Raw genomic sequence first — 13,536 nt, 5'->3', positions numbered from 1 at the left:
GCCCTGTTCATGATTTCTTGTCCTGAGTTTCTCCCTGACTTTTTGCCTTCATGGTGCTCCTGCTAGCATAGTAAATGTCTTTAGTTGTTGCTTCATATTCTACACTATTGTCAGGGTATCTGCTCTTGACCCTTGACAAGCCTGTATTCCTGTTATTGTTACCATGGTTTATAGCAGTCACTTACCAATTTACAGTGTGGTCTCTGGACTGATTTTCACTCTGATCGAGTAAACGACTTCAGTTGTTGCACCCAGGTCCTTTCTTAGTCTTACCTGTCTCAGTGTTGTTGTCTGTCTCAGTCCATCTTCACAATGAGAATGACAGGCTCTATAACAGCAGGTCTACCAGTACATCCCTTACTTTGATCAGTTACCCAGTGCCCTCGCTTGGTGCCTCTCTTCTTGCCTTTGCTTACCACGAGCTCCTGTCGTGTACAGTCATGTCACTATAGTTTCTTATGAGGAACCTGGCATTTTCCTTGCCTTCCTACAAGCGAAGAATTTCCCCCTGAATCACCTAGCCCTGCTTTTGTTCCGTGAGAGCAGCGCACTGGGAATCCACCAACAAAGACATTAGAATTTTTCAAGCAATAATACTGGAATGTCACTGTAGTAGAATAGTCCTTGCAGTAGACTTTTACCATTCTGGGCATCTGCTTTCTGGAAAGCAGCACACTGTAGAGCCACAAGTAGACATAATAGACTGGTATTAGTCAGGGCAGTGCTCCTTAGCTTTCTGCAGATCTGCCTGCCACCATTGTGGACATCCAATGCTAGGTCACTGGAACTTTCGAAAATGAGTGCACTGGACTGGTATTATCAGATGGTACACCTGTCCAATACTGTATAAAGCTTTTGCTGCTCCTGGGAAAGACAATGTCATTTGTTGCAGCAAACATTTAACATGGAAATTGGCATTATGAACTACAAACAATCTATCTATCCACAGAGGGCCGAGTGGTATTAACTTGCCAACACTTTATAAAGTGTTGGTTGTAAAGCTATTTTTACTTCAATTTATCCAAAGATAAAGAGGAACACTTCCAAGATTATTTTTATCCAGTAAAGTTTATTTATATATAACAACAGTACAAAGTGAGTCCTTGGCTTGCAAAATAGGAGTGTGTCATATTTACAATAAGTACACAATAATATATTAAAATAATAACCAAACAAAAAGGCTTTTTGTCTTGAAACATTTTTAAATACTTAAAACTTATTTTTTTACATTTTTCCACAATACCTGTAAAACAACAACAAAACCAGACGATCATCCTTTAAGGAAAACAAAATGTAATTTAAGCAAACTAAAAAGAACCTATGGTACAGGTCTCCAGTGTGTAAAGAGTTGGGACAAAAGAATAAGAAAATATAGCATGGTTTAAGGTTATGATAGGGCCAAAAGCAATTTTTACACTTGCTTTCTTTATTGATACAGCTGTAGAAAAAAGAATAGACTTGACATGCTTTTTTTGACAGTTTTTTGATTTGCGGTAACAAGTGAAATACAGGGGATGTTGGGTACTGCACTAATATGATAAATAGTACCTGAGGCATTGGGGAGACTTGGTATTACTCAACCCTAAACATTTGCTTTGTAGAAAATTGAAAAACACACAGTTGTTTTTGCTGGTTTTGATACAGCGTGAAACAATAATGAAGGAATTCACCTGTGTTCGTGGAAACAACATACACAGTATGGAAGGCTGGAAATACATCCAACTCACATACTTTTCCTGTGTAAAAGATAGAAGTGCAAACACCTTACGAGGGTGCCGGAGTGAGAATTAAACTGGACTGAGCATGTTCAAAGACCACATTTTCAATCCATTTTTAAACACTATAATCCAAAAAGCAACATTTGATTGGGAACGCCCAAAAAGGATTATTGTAAAAAGCACAGATTCACAATGGAAGCTAACTTTCTAGGATTTCAGAGGTGTTCCCTCTATACCTAATATCTCTTATGCATCAAGTTGCTGTGAAGTTTTGCAAACGTCTCTCAACACGTACCCTTAAAACTTGTGTTCATGTCCTTTTGTGAAACAATTTTTCCTGAACAGTTTTATCTAGAAGAATATCATGTCACATAGACTTTGTGTTTGTATGTAGGGGGGTTTGGATAGCACTCACCCTATGAGAACCCTCAACAGCAGTAGAGTGCAGAAGAACAACTGTGAGCCCACAGAGACAATTCATGATTGTTTAAAAGAGGCAAGTTATACATTGGTGGCTAATTTGTGGGCAGGTACTGTTCTTTTAAAGAGATAGGCCTTCATTTTCTTTCTGAATTACAGAATGTAGGAGTCATTCTGATACTGATAGGGCTCTTGCTCCGGAACCTGGGCACCATGTATATTGGTCGAGATCGATGTGAATGCTGCAGCTCTAGTACCAGAGGAGACTTATAGAAGCGAGTTTGGATGTGTGAAGAACAGGATGAGGATGTACTATGAGACACAACATAGTAGGGGTAGGGAAGCTCTGTGGAAAATGTAAAGACATATAGTTAAACTGAATCTTGCCACTCTTAGAGTTGTACATTGATAACAGTTCTGGAGACCAAGACAACATCCCAATATCTACGATCGGCAAGGGGTCAGAACTACACCTCGGTGGATATACACACAAACCCTGCACAGATGAGGTGCATTGGTTAGCATCTAATGAACAACCTGCCTCAAAGTTGATAATTGATATATGTATGTATATTGTATTTCTATAGCGCAAACCTAGCCAAAAGGAAGTGGAATGCTATACATAATCAAAAGAAAGCTTAAAGATGGAGAGTAATAGGAGAAGAAGCTGAGCTGTGGATGGTTAGTGCATTGTGATTTAGTGTTCTTTAAAGAGGTAACTGGAACCAGCGTATTTCTAAAAATTGTACCAAAAAAATGTATTGGCAAATAAGTCTTACCAAACCATTTATCAAATGCTCTTTGAGTTTCCAGGAACACCGGAGGGTAAGAAATATTTGGAGTTCACAACAAATGCATTTTTGCCTATTTGTGTACCCATCATTGAGGACTTGGAACGCTAACCTCTACAAAGACACGTTGCAATACCTTTTTTTAGTTAGAGGTGCATGCAGTTTCTACTTGCTACAGCATTCAACTACCATTCAGCCAAATGCCGCCAGATGGCTAATGACTAATGGAGGGATTTGCAACTAGGGTGTGCTAAAGCACAAATTAAATTGTTTAGCTTACCATTTGGAGACAGTGCTGACATCACCAAACTCACTTCACAAAGTAAGCAAAACAATTTCCCTTGTGAAGGGGTGCCAATATGCGATGGTCTCCTGCCGTGTCGACATGATTTCACAATGGTCAGGTGTGACTAATCTTCAACATATCTAAGAAAATACAAGAATCTCTTTTAAGGAGACAGCAATAGCATTGGAGTGATATTAGCAGTTTGAAACGGTGAAACTGTGATATATTTTGGGTGGAACACTTTGATCTGGATAAGTCAAATGCTGTTTTTCATTTCCTTGAGAATGTGAGATAGGACATTACATTTTAAAACGTGAAATGAAAAAAAAATGCTAGCTTTTGTTTCCAATGGAGCAGGGTTATGTTCACTGCACTTACCTCTGCTAATCGAGAACAAATTTGGAAGGCAATGGGACATTAACTAAAACTTAGGTTAAGATTCTGGGACATGGACTAGACATAGTTCAAGTCAGAGGGAAACAGCCTTAACACTGCAGCTCGTACCATGCTGTGCCTTTACAACATGGTACGAAACAACCAATGCGCCTTTACAACGCATTCCTTTACCACACAAGTCGGTTCAGCATCTTGCTTTAGGGAAAGTGTTTTTGGACTAATTTTGGAGTTTTAAGTCCAACACTTTCCCTACTGTTGCGCAGACTGGAGTTGGATGGGAAATTATACTACTCAAAGTCCATCGCTCTCCCTAGGGAAAGTCATTGTAACGACTTGTGTGGTAAAGAAATGTATTGTAAAGACACAATTGTGGTTTGGACCACATTGTAAAGGCATGCTTGGTAAATGTAAGGGTGGTTCCATCATATAATCCCTTTGTGAAGGCCATTAAAATGCATTATGTGTATAGATGTGACCGGTTGAAAGTATGTGATCTAGAGGCTAATTTATCCACTATAGAACCTGAATTGTAGTCCAGCTTCCTCATTTTAGGTAAATATGTGATCTTGGTTATACCACTTTATCTCTTTTAAGATCAGTTCCTATATCTGCCATAATTGATAGTGCTTAGGAGTCGGACCCCCAATATTAAGTGCTATGTTAAAAAATTAGACATTTATTTTGACATCTTAACCCCTTCGTCGCTGATGACGAGCTGGGCTCGTCATGGCGTAGCCTCCTCGCACGCTGATGACGAGCCCAGCTCGTCACGTAAAGTGCGTTTCCGCAAAACCCAGCGTGCGAGCGGAATTCCGCAAGCGCGCATGGTGTTAAGGCTACAAGTTGTACAAGCAATGGAAAAAAGGTGCAAGAAGTGTTCAGTTACATGGCCCTCTATTTCACCGGCGCAAATAAAACTTGGGTATGTACTGGATTCTCAGTGAGACCTTTGAAAGTATGGAGGTAGTTGAATAACTCTTCTCCAGGTAATAAATAAGACTTATCTATCACAATCCCATATGGATTCTAATTGACACCCTAAATGATACTTTTCATCTATGATAACATATGATGGTGAGGCTAAAGTTCAGCAGCCTTAGTCTTTTCATAAAATAGAAGTGTTTAGTTTCTATGTGATGAATCAAGGCTGGTGTTGACAAGCATTTAATTTGATGTCTTTGGAACTGGGTGACTAGCGTTCTCAATAGGCATGCTGTCATCTGGTCTAAATTTGCTGAATATTGTGTTTCTTATGGAACGAAGCCATAAGCACCAAAATCATATAGAGACACCGAACCATAATCAGATAACTTTTGTTTTTTGGCAATCACAGTTAATGGAGGAAGAACTCCAATCTTGGGGCCACGTGTGCGACCATTTGTAGCGGTCAGAAACAGATAATCGAGTCATTTGCGACCGGTAAAACGCCTTTTAGCATGTACTAACCGTATTTTGCAAGTTGATAACCTATTACTGACGTATAAAATCGGGTTTGCGAGTCAGTATTAGGAAGGGGCATGTCAAGCCATCCCTTCCTAATAGCAAGTAGCAGGGGGGATGTAGATTGTTTTGCGAATGGCCACCTACTTCAAGTAGATGGTAAGCAGCAAAACATTTTTTCAAGAGCAGGGAGTCGCCCCAAAGAACACAACCTACTCTTAAAAAATTAAACAGAAAGGTTTCACTTTTCTATTTTAAACGCATCTCGTTTTCCATCAAGGAAAACGGGCTGCATTTTTTTTAAGTTGATATATTTAAAAACAAATACAGCCATGGTAGTCTGCTGTCCCCAGCAGGCCACCATCTCTGTGCTTTTAGCAATTCATATTGGGTCGCAAATTACAACCTACCTCATGAATATTGATGCGGTAGGTCAATTGTGACCCCATTAGGAATTGCATATTGTATCGGAGACACATTAGTACATCTCATTTTGCAAAGGTTAGGTTGCGAGTCGCAAAAAGTTGCTATTAGGAAGTACACATGGCCATTGGTCTTCTGTAGCTGGGACTCTCAGAGTACATGTAGAACAGTGTGGATGCTGGCGATCACACGGATTGTATATAAAGCATGCACCCTGTGTCATAACAGTCATTACACTGAGGTGACTACAGAGCAGGACCAATCCGTGCCAAGCTGACTGCATTACATGTTTAACCCTTTTAGAGTGCTGATAAATTGTAGGAATCGGGAAGAAAGGTATCTTGTAATAATAAGTCAGACCTTTTGCGTTGGAAAAACTAGGCAACTACAGCACAAAGAAGCCACTGACTGTTATTTTGTGCTTTGATGGGTGAAGAAAAATTGCTACGTAGCACTTTCTTTAAAGAGTCTTTTCATGATGTTGTGTTGCACAAGTGACTTCATCGCCCTTGTAGGACTGATACTAAACATCATTCTGCTTTGATGAGACAGCTTCGGCACCACCATTGTTATTTAGTGAGACTTTAGGTAGCGGCACCAGCTAACGGTATCAGAGGGATGTCGAGCTTTTCTTGACGCCTTTCCTTTGTGAGCGGGCTTTGTGGCCAATGGCAGCTTCTTTGTCGAGAGCTGACGTACCATCCGCACTACAGCCTTTTGTTACCCCTTCCTCCATTGGAAACGGCGGCATGCATCTTTTGAGTCGGATTGGCAGGAAATCAGGCTACCCAGAAGTGGGGTTTGAAACAGAAACATCTTGGCTTTATAACTGCACCAGAAGGCAGAAGGAAGGGCTATACTATTGCACCTGTTTACAAAATACATTTGGAAGTGTGTGACTGGCTTTTGCAGCAAAAGAACAGTATGTATCATTACAGATTTGCTGTTTGAAGGATCAAATTGATCCAATATGCGTTCGAAGGGTAAAAGGGCTAAGGTAAGCCTTATCTTTGAAGGGTAAGAGAGTCGACACAGGTACTGCACTCCTTGCACTAGACAGCCAGTTTAGGCAATGCACTCAAAAGATTAGAGTGGCAGCAATTGGCATTGCCTTCAAATAATTAGCAGTCCCGGGTAGGCAATGCCATCCGAGGATGAAGGAGCAGGGGTATGCCAGTAGAGGCTTTGCTTTCTCAGGGTTAGAAAGTGAGCATAGACAATGCTTTCCAAGCAGGAGAAAGCCAGTATGGGAGATTCTTTGAACGATAAGAGAACTAGAATAGACAGCATGACTGTCTCTCAACAATTAAAGAGCCAGCCTTGACCGCCAAGTACGCCGGGGCCTTCCCAAGTGCCCTTCGGGTACTTCTACACTTCTTTACCTTTTTTGTTGGGGTGCTACAAATAGATAAACTATTTTCCAAGGATCAAATTAGCGGGACAAGTGGGCATGTCAGAACAAGAACAAGGCTTCAGAGATCTTTGCTACCTTGTCCTACAAGCTGCAGTGAAAGCACTCATCTAAAAAACCCATATTCATTTTAGACATACTACTTCTCCTTCTACGTGTAGTGGGTCAGTACATTTTCAGGTGGCTTTGCGAAGCTATGTGTTCCATTTAACATACATTTGGAATATGCTGTAAACTACAGGCACCTCTTTCGAAAAGTCTTTTATCCCGATTGCTTGCAGAGGTATCATGCCATGGAGTGGGTATCGTATTTTTTTCATTTGTACAACAAGGGGCGTGCTTGCTTTTCTCTTTAACCTTTGATGACGTAGAAATATTGGGCGTACTCTATCTATATACATATTTTCTCTCTGCGTCATCAAAGAAAGTTGCTTGGAAAAATACCAGAACCAATGCTTTTGCACCGACAATCCTCCAGTGATAAATATATATAAAAAAATATGTATTGGGGAAGGGTAATATAAATATAGAAAAGGAGTAGGAGTGATGAATTTATGAATATATAAAATAGATATAGGAGGAGGTTTTAAGAATATATACTGTTGTGGGCATGTCTTACCACCTGCCCCCTAAATTATGTTAGGTATTTCTGTGAAAACACAAGGTTCTGTTTTCGTGCATCATCTAAAAAGAGATGTATTAATCTTTTTCTGCGCTTGGCAAGCCTTAGGAAGCCACCTTCGAGCTTTGGTCTTTGAGGGACTAATACTACAGAAAGACTGTCTAGCTTGCACTTACAACTGGATTGCTGCAGAGAGGGCTATATATAATGTTTACCCGAATGAATGTGTACAGTATAGCAGATATTTTGGCCACTTTTCAGGCAGTTTCAAAAACCTTCCTGGTACTCATTTCTTCCTTTTTGTTATTTTTATTTGCTTGTATGACTGTATTGAGTTTTACTTCGTGGGTTGGGTGATCAACAACTTCTTGGTTCTTTTAACTTTCTTGAACATTAGAGAATAAACCTGGCTACCAAACATAAATAATGTTCTTTTGGCTGTGATTTTTATCTTCCAGCAAAGGTGTTTGATCTAGTTCAACCCAAGGACCTTTGGTGGTGCCAAGGTCGCCTTTAATCTAAACGTTTCAAAAAAGGGACATGTCCATCAGCTTCCAGTTTTCAAATGCACATCCCCATTGCAATCTGGAGACTGCGGTGTGATCTACCTTATAAGTCAGTTTGCAAGCCCTCAGCATGGCTAGATGTGACTTTTCAACTCAAGGTTAGACTGCATACTCAAATTAAGACTTTGACAGCATATCCCCCTACCGTACCAAAACACCGTGCCCTTTGGTCATGCGTAGGTATTCAACCAGAAAGCAAAATCAAGCTTATAAAAACAACACAGAAAAGTTGGCACTGGGAGTTTTTCCATAGGATCCATTCTCCTCTGCGACACAAGAAAAAACAGTTGTTGGCACTCAATGAGACCTCGCTGAAGAGAGAGTAGCAAACGGATCAACCCTTAAAAGCAGAAAAAGTACATAAATAGGAGTCCACTATGTCAAATCTTTCAAGTATCACTTGCTGTAAAAACTTACTGCAAGAAATCACATTGTGACTGCGACGAACAATAATTTACACGCATTAAAACAAAAACACACAAAAAAGAAACCATTATAAAAAAATGAAAATCCAGCCCAGCTCTGCAGCTGGTAAAGTCCAGACCTCTCGGAAAGGTCTAATTGCACCTGTATTACCCACAATGCACCGGTTTCCCTTTAGCTCACATAAAACACAGAATGGAAAAACAAAATGGCCGAACTAGAATTTGTTGCTGAGAAGTTGTGACCTAGTCCAATCCTTGTCACTTAGTAATGGTACTTTTGTTATTGTCATGATGCCAAAAGAATCTGGATAAGAAGGGAAGCAAATTTTTTCAGTATCTGTCCTTTCCGACTTATGCCACCTTCTCCTCTCCATTCTGTGTTCTTCAGTATCGGTGAAGGGAGCACGGGTGGGTTCAGAATATAAATATGTCTATCTATATATGTATAAAGTTGCAGCAGATCAGAGGTCTTTTTCAGGGCCTTCCATACCTGTATGGGCATTCAATTCACCTTATCCCGGGCCTCTTGGTGACTAAGGAAGAGCTTTTCTCAAAGCTGAAGGGACGGAAACATTGTATCCATGGCCTTCCTTCATGTAGAAAGAATGCAGTAGAGCCCAAGGGAGAGAATCTGTGAGATGTAAAATGATACCTTCATGCCTTGACACTTTGGAGAAAAATAAGTGATACACTAAACCAAAATGACCTTCAGTATATTTTTTTCAAGCACAATCTCCACTAGGGACAAAAGTAGCCAAACTCTTGGACTTCCAGAGATCTCCGCCACCTCTTTCAGTTCCTCGCTTGTAAAAAACAGGCAGATCCTCTTGTGGTGTCGTCATTCACTGTTGTCAGCTTGAATTAAAAAACACACTAAACGTCTTTCCTAAACACCGAGCGTCTTTTAATTCGAGAACGAATTGTAAATTTGCAGCATTGTCTCCAACTGGACACCACAAAACTGTTTCTGTGCAAACTTCAGTGACTGTGAACTCTACTTTAGTGCATGATCTTCCACAGCTCAACATGCACAGTGACCTCCATGTTCTTCCCAATCCGATGCCATTTAAGTTAGCAGGAATGTGGAAGAAGCCTACGCCCCCAACAGATAATAAGGACAACGGAAACCAGCAAGCAATCCTCTAAATCAGGATTGGCAGTGCCTCTCATATGGAAATGAAAATAATGTCTCTCCAACGAAGGTTTGTTTCCCAATATACACCAAAGAGGTTTCATGCGGAGCAGCAAACTTTGTATTTCTGTGAACTTTGTCAGTGGATTCCAGGGGAGCCCAGGTTACCCTTTTTACAATGCTCCACTGTTCTTTCCATGGGAATGAGGAACAAAAAACTGACGCCAGCAAACGGACTACGATCCCGATCATGAGGCACAGATCGTTGGATAACAAAACAGCATGAAGATTTGTTCCCTCCCTTTTTCAGCTGGACCCTCTTTCTTTTCCCTTGTCTGTTTTCTCTTTCCATAGCCCTGTTGATGGCAATGTTCCTGTGGTGGTTGGTGGCTCCCTCTCAGCTCTCAACAGCCATGGCAACAATCAACTGCTCGACTTTGTAGGCCAGCCGCTGCCGGCACGCCTGCTCATCCTGCTGCAGAGCTCCAATCAGCTGCAAGAAATAAGACGGACATGTGATCAGATGGTGGTCAAAGAGAGGTTGGGAAGAGGGTACAGAGGAGAGTGGAGGACAAAGGGAGAGAAAAAAGTGCACTCTAATGCTATACATGTGTTCTTGGCTTTATCACTATTATTTTATTTTTGATACAATTATAAGGTGGGGATATCTGATAACTGGGGCCCCTTACACGCTTTGAATTTTTAAAAAACTGTCTCTTTTCCAATAAAAAAAAACAAAAAATTATTTCCTGTTTGATGACAAACAAGAACATTTCTCAATGTACAAAATCACTCGGTTCCCCTTTTATTATATCCCACACAGGAGTATGTCTTCAGCACAGCATGTGAAACTCGGACGCTACAGCCATGGCTGAGATTCTCTGTTGTTTAAAAAGCCTGTGTGGAAAACTCTATCGTTTTAGTTTGCAAACAAATTGTTTTTAAAGTGTACATGTTAGCCTTGGATCCATGGTGCTATAATAATGGGTCTGGGGCCAAATGTACAAAAAGTTTTAGGGGTCGCAAATGGAGGATCGGGCCGTTTGTGACCGGTAAATAGCCTTCTGACATGTACTAACTCTTTTTAGAGACCTATTACAGAATTACAAATTAGGGTCTGCCAGTCACTATTACGAAGGGGCATGTTAAGGGCGTCCCTTCCTAATAGTGAGTCGCAGGGGGATGTATGAATGCTATGCAACAGAAATGCTATCGCAAAACGCAAAACATTTGCAGTTTACCAGCAACTCCAAGTTAGTGGTAACCTATTTGCAAATGGAAAGGGGTCTCCAAGGGGTTTGCTCTTTGTAGAATATCAATATAAGATATATTTCTATGTAATGGAACACAATGGAATTTTTTCCTAGACAGTGGTTTCTCCGAACGTCTTGTGCGGCTGGACTATGATGGACATCTCTGGTTTAAAATCTAGGAACACCTAGAAACCAATTTAACTGGAAAAATATAAAGAAAATCTTCGCCCTAAATAACTGTCATAAAATTTTCTCGAAATGCCTTGTGATGGGTGTTCGACCCTGCGACTGCCTTACTTGATGTGGCATTCCTTTGAAACCTTGCAAAGGTACCCATAAAAGATTTACCATCCCACTTTGCAATGAAAAGCTATTGAAGTGTAGTGGACTTCATGAAGGTGGAACAAAAACGAGGAGATAAATAGCAAGGCTAGACCACAATAAAAGCCAACCATAAAAAATCCCTGTGGTAGTTCGCCATTGTCCTTATGTCCAGGGAGATTGTTCTGTAGTGATCGAGGCCTCTTTAGGCATATTTTTGCTATCTCAGTCTTAAACAGGGGAACACATCAGGAATGGATATGTAAGGTCTGTCTGAAACGTGGATCAAACAGCAGGGATCCTTAAGCTTAGTGTATAGGCAAGCTGGTTCTCTGCAAATGTGTGCTGGGACAACGCCGTACCACCGCCACTTTTTATAAAAATGTAGAAACCATTTAAAGGGTTGTTTTGGAGGTAGGCAAATTATAGGCTGCTCTAGAGATGCCATTTGGTTTTAAGGTTTTTCTAAGAACTTTTAGGGCTTCTGAGATGCCCGAGGTGAATACTATTTTAAAAAAAGACTTCTCTAGAACTTTGACAGTATTTCTTTGACACAGATTTTTTTTGCAAATTTTGGAGCCCCACAGAACACATGTAGCACAGCCAGAGCAATAGCTCTCATTGTTCTTGGGCCCAGGCCTTGAGAGGGTTGTGACCCATCTGGGGAAAACGAGTGACCAAATAGCAGGAAGTCCCTTTTCTGCAACCAGGTTTGTATACATTTTTACAATTGTGAATTTAATTTGTGTTGCATGGAACAGGAATCTGCCCAATTCATCGGTTTTTCGTGAGACTAGGAGGGTTTTAATAGCGACTTGTCAGTTTCTTGCCTGTAGGTATTCCTCGACATCACAGATCGAATGAGCCACTTAATAACTTTAATTCATTAACTGATTCCCCCATACATTTATGCAGTCATATAAAAATGCCATTATGAATAACTCAACTGTACACATTGAAGGTACTGGTATATTATCTCAACCATGAGCAACAAATCTAATTAATTAGTTGTCAAACACTCACTAAAAGTAACGTCAATGTCCATTCACTGCAGGTATTATTTGGTAATGGGAATTTCTATTAATAACCAACTTTATTGCACTCATGTGATTGATTGTAATCCATGGCCTGTTGGTTTCACGCACAGATCCATATAGCAGCCGCAATACCCACCAGTCGCGACGACACGTGGCGCTGCAAGTACAATACAGGTGAGACAACACCTTCCTTCTGGTTCCTTTCCGACACCTCGTCGCCAGCACAATTCTTCATGTCTCATTTACCTTGCGAGCTACGAGTTTTTGAAAGCTCGAGCTGCTACATGTAATTAATGCACGAAAATCACTCACTTCGTTCTGGAGTAATTACGAAAATATGTTCTACTTACATTCAAAATTAAGGGGGCGGAACAAATAGAGGAAGGCTTCAGCAATAGAAAAAGGGCCTCGCTTTGCCATATTTCTTTGCTAACTGGCAGGGATGTGGGGGGGGGTGACTCGTGAATGAGGAGGGATCTGTTAGGGTATGTGCTGGCTTCACCCGAGATGCGTAACCACATTTAAATAAAATGTATTACTTATTACTGAGTTCATGTATCCCAGTCTTAGTACATGTTTTGCTCTTTTTTAAATCTGGATTCATTTCGGAGTTCAAAAGATCTCTTAGAATTATACGCCTATAGCTAACCTTCTGTGCTCCGTTCTACAATTAGTGTAAAATTTCTTGAAAGGTATAAGTGATATGGGCTGATAGAGGGGGTGCAGGCCAAAACTTTAAAGATTCAAATATTTGCTGCATTCAGGCTGCACCATTGATTAAGAAGAATTATCATTGGTTTCACAGGATCACTTGACCTGACAGATAACATTTGTAGTTTGTGGAAAATCCATTATGAGGAAGTAATCAAATAGTGGGAGCGCGATTTAGGACCACAAATTTTTTAAAAGATTGTCAACATTTTCTTCTTAATGCAACACAAAAATGTTACAATGAAGATTGGAGTTGTCACTACCTGTCTGTAACTATCCTATCTCCGACAAACTTTTCATGGGCTTTTACCTTTAAGGGGTAAGCATGAAAGGCCTTTCTTAGCCCCCTTCTATGTTTAGAACTTGTGTCTGTGTACTTTAGGTGACAGCCAGGAATGAGCATCCTACCTGCACCCCAGCTACTGTTATTAAAGTGAATTTTCTGTAATGTGCCAAAATAATGCGTTTCAAAGAGCTGCGTGAACTGCTGATACTAAAACCTAGCTCAATGGTACTCTTTCTTCAACAATTTAAGAATGGATAGCTGACCAACTGCTGCTGAAATCTTCTGCGAAGTACATATC

General features: G+C 40.5%; 1 protein-coding gene across 1 annotated transcript in view; it reads right to left on the bottom strand.

Moving 5' to 3' along the window:
• Positions 1–1,049: 1,049 nt before the first annotated feature.
• The window catches only part of PLXNA2 (plexin A2), a 563,332-nt gene continuing 550,845 nt past the window's right edge, over positions 1,050–13,536 (bottom strand). Inside the window, exon 32 of the mRNA XM_086923371.1 lies at positions 1,050–10,123. Coding sequence (XP_086779497.1) covers positions 10,028–10,123 — 96 coding nt within the window. The 3' untranslated portion in view covers positions 1,050–10,027. The remainder of the gene's footprint in view (positions 10,124–13,536) is intronic.

Source organism: Lissotriton vulgaris, chromosome 5 (genome assembly GCF_964263255.1).
Source record: "Lissotriton vulgaris chromosome 5, aLisVul1.2, whole genome shotgun sequence".
NCBI classification, from domain to species: Eukaryota; Metazoa; Chordata; class Amphibia; order Caudata; family Salamandridae; genus Lissotriton; species Lissotriton vulgaris.
The sequence above is the reverse complement of the archived record's forward strand: the minus strand, read 5'-3'. Positions and strand labels throughout refer to the sequence as shown.